At 44.7% G+C, this 25,477-nt stretch overlaps 1 protein-coding gene across 6 annotated transcripts in view; it reads right to left on the bottom strand.

The window, feature by feature from the left end:
• The window catches only part of LPIN2 (lipin 2), an 84,861-nt gene that overhangs the window by 32,501 nt on the left and 26,883 nt on the right, over positions 1 to 25,477 (bottom strand). For all 6 annotated transcript variants that reach the window (XR_002173378.3, XM_019920783.3, XM_019920785.3 and 3 more), the window contains one exon: positions 7,030 to 7,230. Coding sequence is in view for 5 of the 6 variants with exons in the window: in XM_019920782.3 (XP_019776341.1) it covers positions 7,030 to 7,230 (201 nt within the window). In the remaining variant the exon portion in view is untranslated. Of the gene's footprint in view, positions 1 to 7,029; positions 7,231 to 25,477 lie in introns of those variants that run through there.

Raw genomic sequence — 25,477 nt, 5'->3', positions numbered from 1 at the left:
CTGGTCTCCCAGTGATAAAGCCAGTTGACATTTTATACAATGGATCATTGAAAGAGGCAACTGGCCGAGATCAGAGAGCAGTAAACAAACAAACAGTACTAGTGCTGGAAGTAAAATCAAACTCAACATCAGCAGTTACAGAAGAAAGAGCCGACCTTGCGAACAGGAGACTCAGGATGAGCTGCCAGAGGAACCTGGAGGTGAGTTTCTACCAGAAAGGAGGAACATGGCTGAGACAAAAGGATGAAGACCCACAGGAAGGGACACAGGCAGAAACCTGCAGGTCGAAGCAACTCCCAGAGATACTTCATGACATGGGAATTTCAAAGGATGAAAAGCTAGAAGCTGATGCAGACTTAGAAAGGAGTAGGACAACTTACCAAGACAAAGAAAAGATGCTTGTTCCATAGCGTGTTACATCAAGAAGGTAAGCCCTGTTCAAACTACTCCTGACGAGTTTTTTACAAAGAAATTTAGTTCTCATTGTTTCTAATGTTTTAAATTGCAGTGCACAAAACACCATTTTACTATTTTTCATTTTCTTATATATTTGTAACTAAGAGTAGGAGTTTTTAAAAGTTTTGACCAAAGCTTACAGAGGTCGTGGAAGAATCCTAATTTCCCTCATCGACTAAGCGTCCTTTTGCAGGGTTTCAGCTTGCCCATTTTTATGGTCTGTACTACCATGCAAAGTGAGGAATGTTTGTTTTTATATACACACACACACACACACATATACACATATATATATACACATACACATATATATATCAGGTACTACCATATCACTTAAAAATAATGTAACTGCTTATCTGTAAGCTGTGAATAAATACTCTTAAATATTTTACAAAAATAAATACCAACTTTCAAAACTCTTACGGATAACTTGTAAACTCTGGTTTTAGACTGTTCAGGGGATACAAAGATGAACACACAAAGGCATAATATAGACAGAAGTAGAACAGTCCATAACCTCAGTGTCCTTAGCTCTGCATGGCCCTCGTGGTGCGAACAACTGTAGAGTCTGCTGGGTGTGTCCCAAGGAAGACCAACGACCGCTTCTGACCAGAGACTGAGCCCTGGTTCACGTCCAATCATGGAAGGCAGCTCCATCTTCCCAGGAGCCACGGAATAAGTAACATCATATTAAAAAATATTAGTTGACATATGCTGTCAAGGCTTGTTTTGAAAATTCTACGTATGAATAACATAACCACACTGAAGGGAAGAAGAAGAAAACTAAGTAACTTTGAAAAACGGTATGTTGACTACAGAATTCTAAGTCCGAAGACAAAAAGAACTATAAACAAATATTGTACTGTAGTTAGTAATTTTTTTTTAATCACAGACATGGGTCAGCAATTCTGAAACTACTTTATGTGTATTCTAGTACTGAACAAATACGTGAATATACTGTAGATAATGAGAAGCATGTTTCTCACCGTCAGAGAAAGAAGCTACAAATATGGAGACGAGGAAGAACCCTGTGGCGATCGGCTGGAGAGGGAGGAATCACTGTGAACTCCCGATTTTCAGACGGACGCAGACGCAGGTGTGGGCACGTGTATGTATATACATACATGGACTTTCTAGCTCTGGGGGCTGAGAGGGCCTACAAGCGATTATACCTCAGGCTAATGAGCACATCCAGTGATCACGTCTTTGTTTCCAGATACTGTTCTCCAGTAACAGGAACCAAGGCTCCTTGGAGAAATAAAAATAATTCTGGGGCCGAGGCAGGGAAAGTAGAGTCTCCTGGAGTATCTTATGGTGCCAGAGAGTAAGGAAGTGCTCAAAACATGATGGGAGCGTTTCGAAAGGACTCAACTGGAGGGGGCATCCAACAGCCAAATCTGGGACAATCTCAGCAACTACAGAAATAATGACTATAACCCACAGGGCAAAATTAATATCCGTGAGTCCATACTGATCTAATTAAATAACTGAATAATTAAGTAGATAAGAGAAGAAAAGCTCTTTGACAAAGTACAGTTTCAATTAATAATTGGAGCAGGAAGAATGGAAATAGAAAGTCACCATTCGGGAAACACCACAGCAATAGCCGCTGCAAAGTCCACCGTGTAAAAGCTAAAATTCATGGTGGAAGCACGACAAGAAACAGGGTATGCGCACAGTCTCAACGCTTCTTCCCACAGGTAAACTCACAGCCAAGAAACCTCGCAGACACCATTCAGCAAGTGATCAGAGTTAACATCACCAGGAAGGAGACAGCAGCAGGGCGGGGCTCCTCAGCGGAGGCACCAGGAAGGGCACACCCCCGCACGGCGTTATTCTCACCAAAAGGAGAAAACACCAGACAAATTCACACTGGGGGACAATCTACACTGTAACTGTGCTGTACTCTTCAGAAGTCAAGGTTGTATGGAAAGACCTTGACAGAAGTCAAGGTCATATGCCAGAGAAGATAGGGTGAGAGCAACACGGGATCCCGAAACAGAAGATAGTAGTGGAAAAACTGGTGAAATCGTAATAAGGTCTTTTCCTAATGGTTTATACTGATGTTAATTTCCCGGTTCTGATCATTGTAACTATGGTTTTGTGAAACGTGAACATTAGGGGAAGAGGTTGGGTGAAGGATTATGGAAACTTTTAAAACTGCATTTGCAATTTGTCTGTACATCTAAAATTAACATAAGCTAAAAAAATGTGAAAATCATAAAAAACAAAGACTGAGGAACTGTCACGGAGTGGAGGAGACTAAGAAGACAGGACAACGAAACACTCCGTATCTTGATGGTGGTGATGGGTTCATGGGTGCACACACATGTTTAAACTTACCAAATATATCCTTTGAATATGTGCAGTTTATTGTGTGTTAATTATAAAATAAAGCTGTAAAAAAAAAAGGATAACACTATAAAAGGAAATCAGAAAAACAGGCAACTAAGAATTGAATACAAAATAAGTTTAAAATCCTATACTAAAAAATCCCTATGTAATTTCAGAAATGTTAATAAAATGATTATTTTACAAAAAACTCATTTTTCTTCTACTTTTTAAAAGAAAGGGCTGCATGAAGCAGTTTCCATAGGACAAACACTAACCCTAACTCACATTCCAGCCAGCCTTCGTAGCGCTTTCTATTACTGGGAACATTTACTGCTAAAAAAGTTGCGTATGGCATGAACTCCTAACTCTTCTAAAACAACGTACTGCCAGAAATTCCCAGGCTGAAGAAAAACACGCTTTCAGATAAGTGTTTAAGCTTTTTCTTCATAATAAACTAGTTGAAGTCACATAGCATCTCGCATCATCTAAGGTTTCTAAAGCAGCTGTAATAATAGCAGCTTCTTCCACAATCATAGGAAGAATGTTTCTAACTGAAAAAGTTATGTGGGAACAGAAAAAGTAATGAAAAAATTTTTTTTTCTGGACTATAGGCAAGAAGATAGGGAAAAACTAAATTCACTCTGTAATGCCAGATTTCAAGTTTCTCAGGATGACTTAATTACATTTTTTCAACTAGAAGTTAGACATATAAAATAATTTAAATAGCCATGTTCATTGACTTGCTGTTATATAAAATTTTAAAGTTAAACAGTACAAATGAAATATTTAAAGTTATTTTATCTTTAATAAAAAATAAAAGATTCAAACTAATATCGTCCTTCAAAATTTTCACCTCTGCAGGTTACCCATTTATCTAATGTAGCTGGGAAAACGGAATGACGCTTCTTTAGGATGCAAATTCAAAGTCTGTTTTAAAACTATTTTAGAAAAGTTAACCCTTTGGTTTATATTTATAGCCCGTATTTTTAGGGATCAAATACGACATTTCTTAATACGACTACTTTAGTCTCTTGATTTGACTCTCAACGGAGCTTGGTTCTCTCCAAAAATTAAACCTAATATCAAATTGTGCCAATACGGAGCATACTTAAAGGAATGTGTATGCCATGAGTTCTTTAGGTCGCAAAGGAAAAACACTAAAAATATTCTGAGATGGCACCAAGCTGGAATAAATGCTTCCCGAGGTGACGACTGTAAAGAGGACACTCATTTTGATGTTACTACTTCTGGTAAACTGGTTTCTAAAACACTCATTTCCATATAGTCATACTTCCTACACTGTGCCTTAATCTTGCTCAACATATGTGACAGATGTTGAAACAGAACTGATTTTGAGAAATGCTGGCTGTAGCAGACACTCGTCTTGGCAGGCCATCCTTTGGGTAAGAATGTCTCTGGTCTCCTTTGGGGATCTAGTCTCCTCTATTCCAGGCCATCTATTTCCGGTGCAGCTGCAGAGAGTGGCAGTGGGGCTGCTGCCCAAGCCAGGCCAGTCAATATATTCCACCCCCACCTACGGTGACTAGTTCCCGAGACACGCGACCCCAGGCTGACAGGGCGGCTAACACTGGTCCTTCTGTAGGCAGGAGACGCTGTCTTCCCTCTGGGAAGTCAGTGGAAGTCAGCCTGAAGATACTGGCAGCCATCTTGCATGAGACAGACAGACACAAAAGGAAGCAGAGCTGAGAGGTGAGGGGAGACGGTCCTGTCAACACCTTCAGAGGCTCTAAGTAAAGCCCTGACTCGTTCAAACACCCGCGTACTTTACTTCCACAAGCCAATTTAATTCCTTTTCTGCCTAAGCTAGTGTGAGGTGGATTTCTGTCATCCACAATGGAAACTGTCCTAATACACTGGGTTATTTAACTTTGATAAGTAATTAAATCATCAGTTGTGTTAAATCAACAAAATTAGTATCTAAAAATATCAAGTGCAGGTTTATCTTCTGAAATTCAACTGCTGAGTTATGAAATATACAGGGAGTACTGTGTTCTATCAAACAAGAACATAGCAATGGCAGTGGGAAAATTATTATATTGCATCTTTCTAACCAGAGGTTTTAAGGTGGTTATGATTTCGAGTCCACTTCATAGGTGTCCCCATATTTGAAAACTGGGTTCTTAATTTAAAGTCAATGGACAGCTTTCCCTAATCCAGAATGACCTAAAATAACACCAACAGTTCATCCAAACTGCCAGAGTGTCTCAGGGCAGACATGGTTTTGGTTTTACTGTCACAGGAATGCTACGCTTTGGTTCAAATAGCCGAATTTCCTCCCAAATATATCCTCTGGGTCTCTGGGCTACCAAGGGAAAGAACTTTTCTCTTTTCCTGGGTCTCACTGGATAGACTTCTACTAAAAGTTAAGGGTTTGACAAGATATTGAGCACAATGATTTGCGTAGCCTCATACAGCAACTGTCTACTTTCTTAATTAGAAGCATACAGCATGCAGAAAGAGAGCTCTTATCTGCCCAGTCGCATTTACAGATGCACAAATGCTTATATACATCAGCCTGCGGGTTCCAGTTTGAAGGCCAGAAGACTTATCCAATCTGCTGATCAAAAACCCAGATCATAGATGGGAAAGGGGCGGCGGGGTGGGGAAGGCTTGTAAGCCATTTTACAAATAGATCCTGGCACAATTAATGGGACGTTTCAGTGCATAAACAGTTTGTTGCTGATGCTTCCAAAGCAGATACGGTCTAAAGTACTACAGGTTAGTGTTACCAGAAGAAAGAAAAACTTCTGGAGAAGCTAAATTGTGGCTGAACACTGTTTTGCAATGGAAAGTTTCCAACTCACTCAGTACATCACCACTGCTTTTGGTTTCCGAAGTGACTCTGAACAGAGGCCAGACCACACAAGCCCTGCCACCCTGAAACATGGCTCTCCAGTCACTTTCAAAATAACATAAGTTCAATTAAAATAGAGGGAAATGTCTATTTTAAAGAATAAGATCAAGGACTTCCCTGGTGGCCTGGTGGTTAAGAATCCGCCTGCCAATGCAGGGGACACAGGTTCGAGCGCTGGTCTGGGAAGATCCCACATGCCGTGGAGCAACTAAGCCCGTGCGCCAGAACTACTGAGTCTGCGCTCTAGAGCCTGCGCGCCACAACTACTGAAACCTGCGCGCCACAACTACTGAAGCCTGCGCACCTAGAGTCTGTGCTCTGCAGTAAGAGAAGCCATCGCAATGAGAAGCCTGCACACTGCAACGAAAAATAGCCCCCGCTCGCTGCAACTAGAGAAAGCGCGCGCACAGCACCGAAGGCCCAACGCAGCCAAAAAAAAAAAAAAAAAAAAGAATAGGATCAGCTATGTTATTAGCTGAAATCTGAAAACAGATGTTTTCAACTTAGGACAATGGTCCTCTAACACATACTTCTGTGCTACAAAACGGTGTGGATTCTTTCACTGCGCTTGAAAATCCTGACAACATCTCCTTATGCTGCTTAAGTAGATACTGTGGGACAGGAGTAGAAAGAAAAATACTACTATGTACCCGCGAAGTTTACTGTTAGCTCAGCTTTTTCTAACATGATTGATATCAGATCAGGTATACTAACAGACTTTCCAAGTGCTCCATAACCTGAAGGAAAGAGGATGTAAAAAAAAACCCAACACAAATACCTTCTTTCTGAAAGAATCTTCCCTGAAATAAATAAAAGCCTGTGGATTTTCATTTCAGTCAGATTTGGGAAAAAGTCCTGGTGTTTACAATAAACTTTAGATTACAAGTAAGATTTTACAGCTTTGTCAAAATAAACGCACAAATTTGGCATTAATGTATTTCATTTAGACACAGGTACTCTTGAGCATGCCTATCCATTCCATTCACAACTGGTCTGAAGGCATTACATTAAATATTTTAAAGTGCTGTAAAAGGTAGAGGAACTTTTTCTAAATACACCTGATTTCCCCATTTACAATTCTAGTTTCTGTTTTGATTTTCTGAGTTGCAACATATAGGATTATTAAGATGATGTTCACCTCTTTTTCCCCCTAGACTTCCTGTAATAGGGCTTTTTGAATTTAGAAGCAACTTCAAAAACAGTACTAAAGACGGACTTCCCATACCGCTGTCTTCAAAAGCATATGGGTTTTCAAAACAGAAACACACACACAGAGGTCCCGAGAGCTCACAGGAACGGTTTACTCTGCCCCACCCCCACCCCCGGCGTCTCATCCTCCTGGAGGACAGGAGGCCCGCACTCACCACTTTCTCTTTGGACCGCAGGACGCCCAGCTTCCCGAAGCGCACGTGGAAGGGCGAGCACTGGTAGGAGCCGTCCTGCTGCCGCACCACCACGACATCGATGCAGCCGGACAGTGTGGCCTGGTTAATGCCCTTGTAGAGCTCCTTCACAGTGACAATCACCTGCCCGGCCAGCTGCCCCACGTAATTCATGGTTTGAGACTATAAAAGACAAGAAAAAAAAGCGGATGAGATGTTAACGCTGAGTTTGTGGGTCTAATGACAGCGACAGAGAAAAGACCGCAGGGCCTAAAACTACATGGCTCGTCCGTACTCCAGACTGTGATTAGCCCTGCACACGCTGGGCCCCTGCGACTCAGGCTGATGCGCCCGCTTCACACTTCCACGTGTCGGCAGCCCCACACCGTCCGTCCGCCTTGCTGCTGACAGGCAGCCCAGCCGGGCATGCAGAAGTCCCCTTTCCCTTTCCAGCATCGCAGATCGGGCCTGCTGCCACTAGGCGTTCCCCGCAAAGTTCAGAACCCACAGAGACCCCCAAAGAGCCCCGACTGCCACACGGCCCTCCTGCCCAAGACAACTGGGGACCTGGGGAAAGTGCATCCACTCCGACCAAGCAGCTAAGCAGAGAAGTGACTGAAGATCACCCCATCACCCCCAAGAGGAACCTGAAATCACGCAGCTCCTGTTGGAAGGTAAGTGAGAGATGGGTTTTCTACGGAATTAATCGACTATGGTTCAGAGACACGCTAGATTAACAAACAAACTGGTGAGCTAGGCCGGGTCTAACTAACTTATAACAGTACTTTGAAGGAAAATCCCTTCAGTGCTTCAACACAACTCACTAGAACATATATTCACGTCCCACAAAGTTCAAAGCACAGAAAAGGGTTTTAATCTTGGACCTTAACTGCAATGCACTATTCAAATCAGGGTCACCAGACTGTAAAGGGTCCTCCAGAAAGGGTCAAAAAGGCGGCAAGGGTACCCAACCGGGGCGCAGGGCCACCACACGTTTCATCTGGCCACACGATGGGGGGCTGTGCCCCCAGCTCTTCATTCGTTAGGAAAAAATAGCCACACTTTAGTCGTAGGGCTGTCAAATTTATCCATACGACCACAGTTCTCTCATTAGACACTGGCTCTCCTGGCAGAGTGTTAAAGCACAACTGAGCACAACTCATTCTCCTGAGGACAGGAGGGATGCAGATGGAACCAGAGACCCCCCACAGCTCTGCTCATCCGGAAGCCGACTTCCACCCAACCAGAGACCCGACAGCCTATTCTGCAGGGTATTCACCATAAGCACGGCTGTCTTTCTAAACCCAGATCAAAAGCCTTTGAGCTACCTGGAGTTCAAAGTTACATGCTCAGAAAAGTCCCCAGAGGGCACATTCTACGCTGTCAGTTAAGTCCAAAGCTGAACTAGAAGAATGCCATCCACGGGACAACCCAGGGACCTGCCAGCACCCCTGCTGCAGAAAAACCCACTGCTCTTCACAGGAGAGCCAGCACCCACGGGCAGTGCCCGGATTTCCTGCTCTTATACCCAGTAATCAAGGCCCATCAGTTTAATGCCATGGAGCAGAGCCACAATAACTTTACCCTGGAAAACGTTTTGAATATTTTAAAGCTAATGCTACCAAGGCTCCAAAACGCACTTACAGACGGAGCTGGCTTTGAGGATGTAAACCAGCTGCAAAACGTACCAATAAACAGCAGGATACAGCGGCAGGCGTCCTTTATGAGGCAAATTCTAAAACAGCTACAAGCTGGTATGATTTCAGGTCTACAATAACTGATTTGAACTCTATAGTAAGGCCAAATTAAGCACGTATCAAGCGCGCAATAATGATTTCTTAAATATTCATGGGATGAATGGTCAAACGAACCATCAACAAAAGAGAATAAAAAAGAAACGTGCAGGAGTGTTTTATCAGAATATTCGCATTACATCTCATATTCTAAAAATTAACCTTGTATTGTGATAATTGTGGATTCACATACATGTAGTTGTAACTAATAATACAAAGAGATCCCACGTATACTTTACCCAGTTTCCCCCAATGGTAACATCTGGCAAAATTCTAGTGCAGTAGCTCAATTGGGTATCAACTCTGATTCAGTTAAGATTCAGAACATTTCCATCGCCACAAAGACCTGTCCTATTGGCCTTTTATAGTCACACACACACCTACTTGCCTTCTGTCTGCCCTCCCCCCTTAATCCCTGGCAACCACTAATCTGTTCTTCATTTCTGAGATTTTTGCCATTTTTAAGGAGGTTATACAAATGGAATCACACAGTATCTAGCCTTTTGGGACTGCCTTTTCCCACTCATATTTCTATGGAGATTCATCCAGGTTGGTGCATGTATCAACAGTTTGTTCCCCTTTATTGATGCCTAGTAGTTCATGGTGTGGATACACCATAGTTTAACCATTCACTTGTGAGGAACAGTTGAGCTATTTCAGATTTTTTGGCTATCACAAAGAAAACTGCGATAAGCATTCACGTACAGGTTTTTGTGTGAAAATAAGTTTTCAGTTGACTAGGGTAAAATGCCCAGGAATGTGACTGCTGGGCTGAATGGGAATCGCATGCTTAGTTTTTAAAGACACTGCCACCAGAGTTGCTGTACCATTCTCCACTCCGGCCAGCAATGTCTGAGAGATACAGTGTCTCTGCATCCCTGGCCAGCACTTGGCATTGTCACTACTTTTTATTATAGCCGTGATGACAGGTATGCAGTGATACTGGTTTTAATTTGCATTTACCTAATGGCTAATGATGCGGAAAATTAAATTTTGTTTTATAAAAGAGCACTACAACTAACTTAGAGGAAAAGGGAATAAACATCTTTTTGTTCCTTATTTTTGGGGTCACGGTGTACAATTTTTATATGTTAAGAATGTCTCCAAAAACAGAAGTGAAATGAAATTTAGTCCTAAGTAGTTCATCTTTTCACTCTTTTAGTATTTTTCAGCAACCTAGAACAGTCCATCAGAATTTTTATATTCTGTAAGTAACATGTGTTCACAACACCCTTTTTGCCTGTCATAGCAAACAGCACCCACGTAATCAATCTTTGTATTATGCTTGACTGATGATGGCAGCAATTTTAAAATGAGTTTTGTTACAAATCTAAAAAAAAAATTCCTAACAAATTATATAGGGCTTTTCTTAAAAGAAACTGAAAAATGATAACTTAAGCATCTACATTCAGCCATAAACAACAGTCTTATAAACTAAATGTGTCATAAGCTTACATCAATTAGAGGACAGAATCCATAATTAAGTGTAACTACATCTATTCGAGATGATTTTAATTACCATGGTCAAAGGATATGCCGCTATACAAGAAAGTCTATTGTGTAGATGCCAGTTGCTAAATGTAGAAAAACACAGGCTGTCACATCACTGGTTTTCTCTCAGCAGATATAAAACAACCCTGTTCATATCACGAAGGCTGGGAAAACAAAGTAAAGGGAGGCCTGGTGCCTCCACAGCGGGGACGAGGGGCACCCCATCCAGGCTGGGGAAAGAGCTGGGTAAACAGCTTCCTCTTTAAGCCAAATCTTGCACCTAACTCTTTACTTCTACACGCCCAGCCCAGCAGGAGCCACGACAGAGCCCAGTGAGAAAAGAGTCAGGCCCCTGACACCAGTCTGTCCCCATCAACACCTAGGGAAGCGGGACTCTGAACAGGGGCAGAAAAGACAGAGGATGAAGTAACCCACTCACATGTGGGGGACACCCCCACTGAAGACACTGGCTTTTGAAATAAAGATTTAAAAATACAGCAAAATTATATACATCGTAAACTATTCGTCACGTTTTATGATGAGTGAATGATGAGGAAAACAAGAGGGGGAAATGAATTCAAGAACAGAGTGACAGAAGACACATGAAAATTCAGAAACAAGACAAAGACAGCAACTAATGTAAACATGCACACACAGAAGGAGCAACGTGTGCCTGAAGGATGCCCACAGAGCCGCATCCCTGTCCCCAGGCTCAAAGGCACAAAGGAAAATATTAAAATGCACTTACTGATTCTCCGAACTGGAAAAAGTTATCCAGTCCTGTCTTTCAACAAATACCAAAAACACTTTTATCACATCTCTGAAATACGGTAGTTAACAATCATCACAATTTTTTGAGACCTCACTATGTACCAAATTCTCAAGCTTATACATGCACTATCATCTCAGGACCACTTTATAGGTGGTCACAGGTATATGTTTAAAGATAATGAAACTGAGGCTTGGAAAGGTGAAGTATTGTTATGGACTGAGTGTGCACCCCCCCCCCAAATTCCTATGCTGAAGCCCTAACCCCTCGTGTGACAGTATTTGGAGGTGGGATGTCTGGGAGGTAATTAGGCTTAGACAAGATCATGAGGGTGGGGCCGCATGAGGAGATCGATGCCCTTAATAAAGAGAGGGGGAGGGGCTTCCCTGGTGGCGCAGTGGTTGAGAGTCCGCCTGCCGATGTGGGGGACATGGGTTCGTGCCCCGGTCCGGGAAGATCCCACATGCCGTGGAGCGGCTGGGCCCGTGAGCCATGGCCGCTGAGCCTACGCATCCGGAGCCTGTGCTCCGCAACGGGAGAGGCCACAACAGTGAGAGGCCCGCGTACCGCAAAAAAATAATAATAATAAAATAAAATAAAGAGATGAGGAGACAAGAGCATGGTCCTCACCATGTGGGGACACAGTGAGAAGGCGGCTGTCTGCAAGCCAGGGAGAGGGCCCTCACTGGGAACTGAATTGGCCAGTACCTTGATCTTGGTCTTCCCCACCTCCAAAACTGTGAGAAATAAATCCTTGTTGTTTAAACCACCCAGTCTGTGGTATTTTGTTACAGCAGCCTGAGCTGCTGAAGACAAGTATCTTCTTAAGCATCATATGCTACACTGCTTTTCAATTCTGGGATACTTCCAGTAGACAGAGACTCACCCCTTTCATGAGGAGGCTTATCCCAATACCAGACAGACAGCCCTGGTTACTAGGTCCACCAGAAATCCCACTGCATATGCACCACCCTCTTCTAAAGGACAGCACCACACACCGAAGAGTTTACTGTACAACCCAACTGGGTGTCATCTATTCTGAGATAAGCGTTCTTAGTCCTTAAAATAGCTGAAATGACTGGGTTTACTTTCACTTTTATGACAAACTAGAGAACTGACTTCCTTTAAATGGAAGATCGCAAACTAGACACTGTGGCACAGACAGGCCCGACCAATGCCCAATCCACTCAGTGCACAGTGTGTGTCTGGGGCCAGGCTTCCATGCTGAGAGCACAATGCACACGAGCCGGCTAACGTGCTGGGAGCTCCCAAGACAGGGAGGCACTTACAGATCACTAGACTGACAACGGAAAGAACCAGTAGACAGTAACCGACTAAAATACTTATTAGAGCCCAAATGGCCCTTCACACACAAAAGCCAACAGACCAAACAGTCCTTCATGCATGAAATTCAGTGGTGCCCACGATCAGACTTTTCTTATCAAACATTTTAAAGTAAACATACACTAGTATCTGGAATAGATGGGCAGCTTTCAAGATTCAATTATTTACCAAAGGTTTAAAGGTTTGCTTAGCAGCTTTTCCTGAGCATCAGAGAAACTAAAGTCAATCATCGTGATATGCAGTAGAGATTTATAAATGGAATGCGTCAGTAAGTGGGTTCAAATAAAACCCCCTCCGATAAAAACTGCCCCCAAACCATTTAAAGGTGACATGTTCAATCAAAAATCACTTTTACTAGGGAAGAGTAACCACAGAGACATAGGTAGCTATTAAAATATTATGATTTCTAAATTGTTATCAATACAAAAATGGATACATTGTTAACCACGCTTATATATAATCAAAGTCTGTTTCGTAAGCTTTAAGTTTACCTTCTTAATGCTGGGTACTACTAGTTAGCTGGTACTACTAGTTACTACCACTAACAAACACAACTACAGCTGTTACACGTCCATCACATGTCAAGTGCTGTGTTAACCTGTACATTATCTCATATAATCTTCAGAACCACCCAGGACTTTGGTATCAATATTCCCATTTACAGGAGGGAAGGGAGGCTCAGAATTGTCCAAGGTCGCTGCACTTAGTGGTAAAGCCGATATTCAAACTCAAGTCTGATACTGGAGCCTATGTCCTTAACTGCATCTCTAAGTGACAGAAATGTTCTAAGCAATGATGATAAAAGCCTTGATATCCCCAGATATCTTGCTGCTTTCAGTAACAGGAGCATTATTTTCACATAATGCTACTTGGTTGGCCACACAAATGTGAAGTGATTACAGGGTCCAAAAAAGCCACACCCACCCTCCTGCCTCCCTGCAGGGTTGGCCACCACCCGCTGCTGGACCCCCACAAAGTGGATGTCCTGAGAGCTCACAAGGGACAGAGAAGAACAGCTTTTATCAAAGAACTTGCCCTCAACATTCCAACTGTCCGCTCACAGACAGAATGTGCTACGAGGGAACAGAACCTTCTAGAAACTTCAGGAAACAAACACTAGCATACCGTGACCTCGTACCATCTGGCTCCCACCTATGCTCCAGGCAACCACGCTTACATTCTGCATTTGAGTAGCACTTATCTTTCAAGAACTTTCTCAAACATACCTCACTTGACCTTCAAAGGGAGTCTCGACATTTCATATGCCTGCCTCCCCCCCCCACCCCCCCACCGCAAGATCTGCAGTCACTTCCCTGAAGGTGCAGCTTCTCCCGGCTGCACCCCGGGAGGGCAGGGGCCCAGGGGACTTGCCTGTCCCCTGGGGGCTTAACTCAGTCAAGACACGTCCCAGGGCCCAGGAGACGCCCTGGGGACAGGTTCCCGCAGAGACTCAAGGCAACACCTCTCCGTTTTGTTTTGTCTCTTTCACCATCAGAGCAGAATGCCAATGTGTTTAATTTTTCTTATTTTATAGTAGTTGCCTTTAATTCTTGCTTTATAAAATCAGAGCAGGAAACAGCAGCACCAGGAATGTCCCTCGCCCTCAACGAGGGGAGGTCCTCCGGCTCAGGGCCCCACAAACAGACGGTCCGTGAGCCCCTCGGACCTTCTGGAGCCCCAGGTCCCTGAGAAACGCCGCTGGCTGTGCACCCACATGCACTGCCCCCAGTGTCCTGTCCAGAGCACGGGGTCAGGGCCCCGCAGGGCAGGGGGCTCCGCCATCCCCAGACCACAAGGCCCCGTGCACGAGTCCACAGACCAACAGCCAGGGTCCCCCGGCAGTTCTCCACATGGCCTTCCTGTCGGGATGGAAAAGGAGGGCTGTGAAAGCCTTATCCAGGAAAGGCCCCTCAAAGCAATACCTCTGCTGACTGAAGTTAGAAACAATCACGCAGGACTGCGCGACTCCTGCAAGGAAAACACAACAGAGGATGTGTAATCCACCTATCAAAACAGCCATCATCCCAGGCTGTGTCTGGGACGATTTTCTTAAGAGTCAAGCAAAACTGAGTACCTGCTTCTTGCCAGGCACCACAGTAAGTCCCTACGATATAAAACTCTGCCCTCTTTCCCTCAGAAGTCCTGGGCCTAACAAGAGAAAGAGGCATAAATACTGTCTTAATTTACATAATACCTTGTGATCACGCTATTTTGGTGACTTAGGAAGACTAGACAAAGGGAGAAGAAAACCTGCATGGGAGAGTCAAGAAAGGCTTCAGGAAGCAGAACATACTTGTATGAAATGAACAGAACAAACATGTATTTGTTCTAGGGGCAAAAATGGCAGGGTTTATCAGGCCAAACAAAGGAGGTTCCTGGAGGACAGGGACTGGGGAGGGTATGTGGAGCCTGAGGCAAAGGTGAGATGACGCAAGGCCTTGGACTCACCCTCAGGGCATCTGGGCAAGCAGCCAGGAGCAGGCAGAGGCAAGGGAGTGGGGAGGACGAACTGGGGAAGAGGAGGCTAGAGGCAGAGACCACCTCAGAAGCTCTTACAACCAATTCCAGCAAGAGACAGCACAGCTCCAAGAGCAGAAGAGGCAGAGAGGGGACTGAGGCAGCAGGGCTGTTCTGGGAGGGAAGGGAGAGGACAGTCAGGATCAAGCCACAAGTTCTAGGTGGAGCTAGAAACACATTTGGCACCTAGCTGGGATTCAGCAAATAGTGTTTAAATGAGTGAAGAAATCAACTTAGGGAAGCAAAAAGGGCAGATTTGGTGGGGAACTTCCCAGTAAGGCTGAACTTCAAGAATTTTACTTACTATACTGGTTCAAAATTTTTCGTACATGAAAATCATCCTGAACAGTTTTTAAAAACGCAAATTTTCTTGAATTTTAAAAAAAGTTGAGGGCTTCCCTGGTGGCGCAGTGGATGAGGGTCCGCCTGCCGATGCAGGGGACGCGGGTTCTTGCCCCGGTCCGGGAAGATCCCACATGCCACGGAGCGGCTGGGCCCGTGAGCCATGGCCGCTGAGCCTGCGCGTCCGGAGCCTATGCTCCCCAACAGGAGAGGCCACAACAGTGAGAGGCCCGAGGACCGCAAAAAAAGAAAAAAAAAGAAAAAGTTTAATAATTGATTATGAAGATGAGCCAGATTAGGGAAGCAGAGCTCCACGTAAAAGAGCCCCTGTGATAAAATTCCATACCTATTCTTGCTGCTGCCAAAATCACTCTGGTAAAAAGGACTCTGCAAAGGCTTAAAGCCTTGGGTGCGGGGAAGACGGGAGCTCTGGAACTCTTCCTGAGCTGGCATCTGGACTGCTGCTCAATGGGCTCACTTCTCTATGAGCTCACCACACTATCTACAAAGTAGATGAGCAATTATCTCGGGCTGAGTAATGTTCAACACAGGGAAGACACTTTGCCACCACAGCAATGTATGTTCTTTCCTGAGGTGAGGCCTAAGTTTTATCAACTATTTGCTCCAGGTTTTCAACAGATACAACGAAAGGAAGAACGTAAGTGTCACCTATTTCATCTTCAAAAACCATCAATTCCCCGCCCTCCACCACAGTCCCTGGTCCAATAACTTTCAAGACAACCCTTCAAAATCCAACACCCGTTTTCTTCTCCATCCATCAACGACTTTGGCTGTCAATCTAATATTTTATTTGAGGAGCAAGGATGTTTCCGGCTTCTGGGATGAGAAGGAGATGGGAACAAATAAAGCCTGTCCACAACAGACTGTGAACACCCAGAGCACAATGGAAAAGAAGGTCAGAAAGAGATGGGCAAGGACGGTCAGGAAGAAAGCAGGAGGCAGCGCAGGGCTGGGTGGGCCCAGGGTGCCCACCCTCCCCACACAGCATGGTCCACCACGTGGTCACTGTCCATCCCACCTCCAGACCCTCAGTTCTGACCAAGGAAGGAGAAGTGTCGCCGCTTCACCGTCGCCCCAGAGCCTGGCACGGTGCCTTGCAGGAGAAAGTCCTTAAGGAACATTTCTGGATCAAGGAATGGATGGAGCAATGACTGCGAGGTCTGGTGAACAGAGCAGCAAGGAGGAGGAGCACACACTATGTGCTGCACTGTAACCTAATGAGAGAAGTCAGAGGCAGATGAAGAGACTGTGTATGTATTTTTAAATGTATATGTATGTAATGTACATATATATTTTTAAAAAATGCCAACAGTGGAGGCCAACCCGACGTTCCGATATCAATGCTCAGATATTCAGAACTTAATGCTTTTCTCCAGATGCTCCTGAAGATCTCACAAAAAAAACCTGGATAAATCTAGTCTACGTGGGTGACAGTTAAGAATGACACCCGCCTCCGATGGGTAAATCTAAAAATATCCCTGTGAGAACAAAGGACATCCGTGCAGGTTGCTGTGCAGAGCACTGAGCAGCCCGCAGCCGCTGTGGCGGATGAGCCCGGGCCTGGGGGGAAGTCAGGGGCCGGGGCAAGATGGTCACGAAAAACAGATGACACAGGACACACTCAGGTCATCGTTTTCTACCAGCCAGTCTACTCACAGGCAAACGCCCAACACCACAAGGCACAGCCTTCACACTAAAAGGCTGGTCGCAATGGTTTCATTTTCCTAAAGCTCAGCAATGTACCTGGACGTTCATTTTCTTCAACAGAACTGTAACAGAGCAAGGGGAGCTAAATGCGCAATCTGACGCCTACCTTCAGATGTCACTACGCAGAACAAAATGTGTGGCAAGCAGCACACGAGGAGGAAGCCCCGAGGACTTTCCTCAGCCCTCACATCACTCCCATGACCAAATCTGCTCCGAACCCGGAGTCAGCTCTATGAAGCTCAATGGTTCTCATCCCTGCATTGCTCTTCACCGCTTCTCCCTTCAGTCCCCAAACGGCAGAGTAACGAAGCTTTTGGCAATTTAGTTCTTAGCTCTTCTTGTCATGGTGTAGAATATGCCCAGTTCTAATCCACCTGTACCTGAGGTGACAGATCAGAATGTTACAGGGAACGTTTAACCTCACCAGGGACGAGAGAGAAACGTGGAAGGAAAATCATTAAGAAATTGTACTGAGTTTAAGACTCTTTATAATTAATCATGAAAGACATTAGTCAACCTTTGTGTAATGGTTATACCTATCAGCACATAAAAAACTAGCTAAATGTTCAAGCCAACTCTGCTACGAAATGCAATTTTAAGATTTCAAATAGCGGTACCTTGAACTTACCAAGACAGATTTTTAAAAATGAGGTGTACTTTACATGGAGTAAAATTAACCCTTTCATAGTTTTAACCATGCAACCACGTAACAATCACCAACATCAAGATAATCAAGACACAGAACTAGACTGCCGCCCCAAATGCCCCTATGCCCTTTTGTAGTCTATCCTTTTTCCTCATCCCAAGCCAACCACTGACCTGTTCTCTGTCCCGATAGTCTTGCCCTTTCCAGAATGCCTTATCAATGGAGCCAGAGTACGTACCCTTTGGAATATGGCATCTTTCACTTAGCATCACGCGTTTGAGATTAACCAATATTCTTGCAGGTATCAGCAATTTGTTCCTTGGTGTTGTTAAGTAGTATCCCACTGTATGGATGTCCCAAAGTTTGTTTATCCATTCACCAGTTGATAGACACCTGGGTTGTTTCCAGTTTGGGGAGACTACAAATGAAGCTACTAAAAATACCTGTGTACAGGCTTTGGTGTGAACACAGCTTCACTTCATTTGGGTAAATACTTAGGAGTAGTATTGTTTTAAAGATGTCTTCAGTGCACTCAGAGGAGTTTGCTATTAAGATAAATCCCTCCTTAAATCATTGTACAAAATGGTAATAATTTAACTGTTTTTTTTTTTTTTTTTTTTTTTTTTTGCGGTACGCGGGCCTCTCACTGTTGTGGCTTCTCCCGTTGCGGAGCACAGGCTCCGGCCGCTCTGCGGCATGTGGGATCTTCCCGGAGCGCGGCACGAACCCGTGTCCCCTGCATCGGCAGGCGGACTCTCAACCACTGCGCCACCAGGGAAGCCCTAACTGTTTTATGAGCTTGGATTTTCATATATGCGAGTTTCTTAAAATAGGTCCACTTATACTGGTGACAATTCAAACTCTTCATTTACTCACGTTCTAACATTTGAAACTACGTGCAGCCTTGAGAAACCACATGTAACCTAAGCTACAATTCAGTACTCTTCCGTGGGGCAGTGATGGGGTAAACGCCATTGTACACACCTCATCTCACTGAATCCTCCCGGTTAGGTGAGGTAATGTTAGCTTAGATGCACTGAACAAGCAAGAAAACTGGGGCTCAGAGAAAACAGGCAGCATACCAGGAGTCAGGCGGTTACACAGTGACAAGCACAAACAAAAGCTCAGATATGTCTGCCTCAAACGCCCGGGCTCTTTCTGTATCCTGGGGCCACAAGCTCCTAAACACACCAATGCCAAGTTTTTGTAATTTTCAGGGCTACGAATGAGGAGGAATTTCATAAGTGCTTTTAGAAGGCCACGATTCTGCCGCATGCTACCACACACGAAAAATGTTAACACTTTTCATTAGGAGTAGCCTTCAAGATGTGATTACATTATGATCATAAATGTATGTTTTAAGGAACATGTTCTCATCCTAAACTTTCTTGGATAAGAACTTGTGGCTAACCTATTTTGGTGGTGATCACTGATAACTAATAAGCAACTGAAAATAAAACAGGAAATCTGATTGGCTCACTTTCACACATGAAAGGCACACAATCTTAGCAAGTTTCTATATAAACCATACATATGTAGTATTTTCAGTGATAACTATCACTTTAGTCCAGACATTGGTAGGATACAATTTCCTTTGAAACATACGACTTTATTTGAAGTTCTTTCCATTTACTCACTGACCTAGAAGTCAGGAATTGACATCAGGACTCTTTTGCAATTGAAATTACAGCTGTGAGATGGCAACAAATGGACATATTCTTGGAGTTTGCAGGTCTACAGAAAGACAAGTTAAACTTAATCCATCTCCCTCTCATGCCCTCAAAGAACCTTGGTTAATATCACAGATAAATTAAGTTCAAATTTTCAACTTGTCCCAATGTGTTAATTCCCTGGGTTGAAAGGCTCTCCACTTGCATCACATGGTACCTGGTTAAGCTCAGGTAGAAACAAGCCAGATGAACGATCCAGAAGGATTTGAAGGCCACTCGCTGCAACTACTTTAACTAACTTCACAGCTGCTAACCTGACAAGCACATGGAGGTCTAAAGTTCACAAACCAAACATCCTCAACAACCAGGCTGAAGGGCTTATCCTCTTGATGTCTGATAAGAGAAAATACCTGCTTTCGAAAGCAAGCTACACTTCAGGAAAAAAAAAAAAAAAAAAATGCATACTGCCTTATCAAAAAGAAAAGCAAGGATTAAGATAAATTTGGTTTTAGTGAAATTTAGGGCAACTGGTGTGTCACTTGTTTGCATGGACTGTGTGTTTATTAATATACACATGGACTTCCTCTGCATTCAAACCACTAAACATTCCCCCTCAGGTGTGCTCAGTTTCTCTGAAAAAGTTTTGTAAGAATGCTAGCCATGAAAATGGATGGGTTTCTACTCCACTACAAAGACCTGGGGACTTTTACTCCTAGGAGGCTGAGATCCCTTAGTTACAAGGGCTAAGAGGGACATAAAAATTCTTTTCAAGACTTCCCTGGTGGCACAGTGGTCAAGAATCTGCCTGCCAATGCAGGGGACACGGGTTCGAGCCCTGGTCCAGGAGGATTCCACATGCCGCAGAGCAACTAAGCCTGTGTGCCACAACTACTGAGCCCACGAGCCACAGCTACTGAGCCCGCGTGCTTCAACTACTGAAGCCGCACGCCTACAGCCCGGGCTCCACAACAAGAGAAGCCACCGCAACGAGCAGCTTGTGCACCGCCAACAAAGAGTAGCCCCCGCTGGATGCAACCAGAGAAAACCTGCACGCAGCAATGAAGACCCAAAACAGCCAAATATAAAAATAAATAAAATTTTAAAAATAAATAAGTAATTCTTTTCAGTGTCAGAAGAAGTGACGACTAAGCCAGAATGGAAAACGATGATTCACCGAGTCGGAGACTGTCCGTCAGTAGCGAGTACTCAAAGCCACAAGAGCCTTTGGGTCCAGATTCGTATCCCCAAGTCTGAGTAATCCCAACACCTGGGAAGCTTCTAAAAATACAATTTCCTAGAAGGAAGGCTAACATGAACCCTGTGGTGTTGGACAGGCATCGGAAGTCTCCATGGACGGATGGACAAGTACAGGCGTGCTTACACCTGGGCTAGAACACGTGTTTAATATCCCTACTCCCTCTGCCACGATCGAGAATCAATCAATCGAGAAGCAGCATGCACACCTAGAGCCCAGATCCTAGTTTCTAAATACCATCCTCCAGGGACCTCCCTGGCGGTCCAGTGGTTAAGGCTCCGTGCTTCCACTCACTGTAGGGGGCCTGGGTTCAGTCCCTGGTCGGGGAACTAAGATCCCACATGCCACATGGCATGGCCAAAAAAACTTTTTAAATAAATAAATAAATACCATCCTCCAGTAAAAGGTCCCAGGGCTGGGACATCTCATGGTGCCAGAAAGTAGGAATCCGGTGCTCAAAATCAAAGGATTAGGGGCATTTTAAAGGAACACAGAAGCCAATGTGAAAGCGTGCCCAGAACAATCTGAGCAACAAAATAAGGACAGATTATAACCTACAGAATATTCTTGAGGCCACACTGATATAAATCAAAAAAGTAGGGAGAAGGGACAGATTCCTCTCAAAGATGAATTCCAATGAATAAAGAATGAGGGAAATAAAAGACCACTGTTAGAACACTACAGTACCTGTGGCAGACACAGGATGTTAAAAATAGACGATGAAACTTTGAAGAGAAACAAGGTCTTTGTATGTTCTCAAGTTATCTTCCCCAAGATATAAACTCCTTGCCAAAGGAAAAAGTAACTTCACAGGAGAGAAATCTGGCAGACGCCGCCTTAATATTAAGTAGGGAAACTCCCCAGTAACAAGAGAACCAACACCAGGGACCCCTCATGACTCACTGACAAGAGCACGTCACCGCTGTGCTGTTCCTGCCACAAACACACGGCCTCCATCTAATCAGGAGACACCACAGACAAACTCCAGCTGAGGGGAGCTCCACAGAGTAACTGACCAGCACTCACCTCAGCAGTTTATGTCACAAAAGGGAAGACTGAGGGCGGTCAGTGACTGGAAGATGACAGATGTGACCAACTACACGCAAATCCAGGCTGGATCCTCCAACAGAAAAGGCCTGTAGCAGGAAAAATCTGAACAAAGTCTGCAGCTTTAAAGACAAAACAATTCCCGGGCTCCACTGCCTCCCCAGTTCTGACTGTCTGTCTGGGAAATCTATATTTTACACTTAAAGCTCAGCAGGGGCTCTGGTGACCGTCCAGCTCAGCAATCACCCAGGAGGCCTGAGGAATCCCGATGGCCAGGCCACCCCAAGTGACAGGGACAAGTGACCCCAAATGGCAGCTTGTCAAGCTGTGTCTGATGACCGCAGGCAAGTGCGTCAGCGTTCAGGGAGGGACAGAACCCAGGGGTGTGCCTGTCCTGTCCCGCCTCCCTTGAAGGAATGACATTTCCAACATAATTGCAATCTTCGGAGTGTCTATTACGGTTCCGGTTATGACTTCATGCTTTGTTAGAATGTAAAACAAAGATGACCAAAGGTTTTTACAATCTCAGCTACTGCCCCTTGACCTGACTGAATGCAGCCTCTCTACGCGCCGGTCAAGTGGAGTTCAGCCGCATCTCAGCAAGTGACACACTCTAGAGATAACACAGCTCCCCTCCAGCCTTCCGGGAACCAGCTTCAGGCACGTTTCTGACGAAGGTCTTTTCCACACAGATCCGGGCTGAGGCCGAGATGCTACACCAAGGGCACACACAGTTCTGACATGATTTTGTTGCAGAGATGAGACGATATCCAACAAAATAAGATCAGCATATTGTTATTTCCACCCATTGAAAAATACCCTTCCTAAATGTCTTAAATTAAGCAAAGATGATTCTAGGTTATGCAATAGGCTTCAAAGAAGAAACAAATACAAAAGATTTTTTTTTTTTTTTTTTGCGGTACGCGGGCCTCTCACTGTTGTGGCCTCTCCCGTTGCAGAGCACAGGCTCCGGACGCGCAGGCTCAGCGGCCATGGCTCACGGGCCCAGCCGCTCCGCGGCATGTGAGATCTTCCCGGACCGGGGCACGAACCTGCGTCCCCTGCATTGGCAGGCGGACTCCCAACCACTGCGCCACCAGGGAAGCCCTATATATGTATTTTTTTTAGAACAAGCAGCAAAACAGCAAAAGTATCAAATAAACATTTTCCCTACTTTCAAACAGACAATGTACAGTACCTATGCAAGAATGATTCTAGAAATGGTGTCTAATCTTTTCTTCAGAAGAACTGGGTTGGTTTTGAATATTTAATACCTAAGATATGAATATAAAACACAAATTATATATAATGATAAGAGTTTTGCTGAGAGAGGTTAACGATTTTTTTTTATATATATAAATTTATTTGTTTTATTTTATTTTTGGCTGCATTGGGTCTTCACTGCTGCACGCGGGCTTTCTCTAGTTGCAGCAAGCAGGGGCTACTCTTCGTTGCGGTGTGTGGGCTTCTCATTGTGGTGGCTTCTCTTGTTGCGGAGCACGGGCTCTAGGCACACAGGTTCAGTAGTTGTGGTCTGCGGGCTCCAGAGTGCAGGTTCAGTAGTTGTGTCACGTGGGCTTAGTTGCTCCCTAGCATGTGGGATCTTCCAGGGCGAGGGCTCGAACCCCGTCTCCCCTGCATTGGCAGGCGGATTCTTAACCACTGCGCCACCAGAGAAGTCCCGAGGTTAATGATTTTATTCTGATCCTTTCAGGGAGTTGTGTCCAATCCCTCTAGACTGCACCGACACCTGGTCGAGACAGCTAGAGACACGGGCAATCCTACGCACAAAGTGGCCCTGGACCAGACCTGCAGTCCTGGGCTCACCCAGGTCTATGGGGCCAACGGCCGGGCTCCCAGGACCGAGCAGCCAGGCAAACTAAATAAGGTGCTCGTCACACGGCCATCTGGTGGAAATCTGTCCAGCTGTGCTACTCACAAACTCAGAGCAGCAAATAATTCAGACATATTAGTAACAGCAAACAAAAAGATCTGTGAGGGCTTCCCTGGTGGCGCAGTGGTTAAGAATCTGCCTGCCAATGCAGGGGACATGGGTTCGAGCCCTTATCCAGGAAGATCCCACACGCCGTGGAGCAACTAAGCCCGTGTACCACAACTACTGAGCCTGCAAGCCACAACTACTGAGCCTATGTGCCACAACTACTGAAGCCCTCATGCCTAGAGCCCATGCTCCGCAACAAGAGAAGCCACCACAATGAGAAGCCCGCTCAAGGAAGAGTAGCCCCCGTTTGCCACAGCTAGAGAAACCCTGCACACAGCAACGAAGACCCAACGCAGCCAAAAAGAAAGAAATAAATTTATTAAAAAAAAAAAAGATCTGTGACCACCTAGTGGATTCAGTGTGGCACGATAAGTATTTGCTGAATGAAGAGAATTTTGTTTTAAGCTGGTGGTTCAGTCACGCACCACACAGCAGTGCAGAGCAGCGTGTGCTTTAACAGTGGGCCACCACTAAGTCTCTCCTGAAAACAGATGGAGCATAAATGCAAAAATGGATAATAAATAACTTTCAAACAGCCTGTACATACTTCTGGCCACAGCCTCTAAGCTACCCTCCCTCAAATTCCTGAGCTCATCTGAGATCTCAGTATTAACAGGCAATCAATCAAGTTGTAAAAACAAAGATTCTTGGAGAATGTGCTCCCCCAAACTGCCTGACTGGTAACATCACCACATTTCTGTGAGGAAATGAAATTCTGTGCAACTAAATATTTAATTAGCGTTGTGACCACTGTCCACCTAGAGGAAAGCATTTGGTTTCAGACCCATTCACCAGTGTGGTTCCAGGATTCCGTGAGGCAGGGGGTGATATCAGGTGCACCAAGCTGGGGGCGGCCACTTCTGCACCCACCTCAGCATAAGGCACTTGCCCCGCCTACAGGGTGACTTGCTGTCTTCCAGCTCTGTTTATGTTACTGCATCGCGCAGTAAATAATATAAACATACAAAGTTCTCTCTGAAAAAGGGGAGCTTTTGAGACTCGAGCAGGCCCTTTGATAAAGAGCACAGAGGAGCGAGGACGGCCTGAACAGGTCTTCCTAACCCCCGTGCAGGGGTTCTCACCCCTAGTAAGAACGGCCAGATGCACTCCAGGGCCCCTTCCAGCTCTAACCCACAGAAAGACTCGATTCTAGGAGCATTTCTTAGGATTACAACTTTGGCTAAGAACTCCTGTAGTACATTCTGCCCTAATTTAAAAAATGCAAAGTAATTTAAAATAAGTGAGGGAAAATAAGGCCAGCAGATTATTTTGTAACTTCAAGGTAATTTGAATATGAAATAACTTGGCCTTTTCCTTGCCAAATAAAGGAATTATATTCTTTTGTTTAAAAATTATAGAAATACGATTTTTTTAAAAAATTCCCCATTTCTAACAAAGCCCAGAAGTTTCCTCATGGTTTTTTAAATTATGAGATTTTTACATTTACATTCCAAACACATAACATCATCTCCTTTATAATGGAGACTTTCACGTTCCAACAGGAGGTGTGCGCAAACAGCATACGACCAGCAAGGAGCGTCGGGGTCACTGAGGGCCTGGACCCTGAGATTCCCCCTCACCGCCCACACCCAGGTTACAAAGTCTCCTACACAATCAGCACAGCTCATTCAGCCGATAGCAAATCCCGTGTCCTGAACACCAGCCATTCAGAAAAACCAAGTTTCTCTTGGAGCTGGGAGGTGACTCATGCAACTTCAATGTTCTAACGTTAACACAAAAAGAAATGTCATAAAATGCAGCCCAAACACCCGCTGCCCTCGCTGTAGAAGACACCAGCAGCAGGAAGCAAACTTCTTCCTGTGATG

This window comes from Tursiops truncatus, chromosome 13 (genome assembly GCF_011762595.2).
Source record: "Tursiops truncatus isolate mTurTru1 chromosome 13, mTurTru1.mat.Y, whole genome shotgun sequence".
Taxonomy (NCBI): domain Eukaryota; kingdom Metazoa; phylum Chordata; class Mammalia; order Artiodactyla; family Delphinidae; genus Tursiops; species Tursiops truncatus.
The sequence above is the reverse complement of the archived record's forward strand: the minus strand, read 5'-3'. Positions and strand labels throughout refer to the sequence as shown.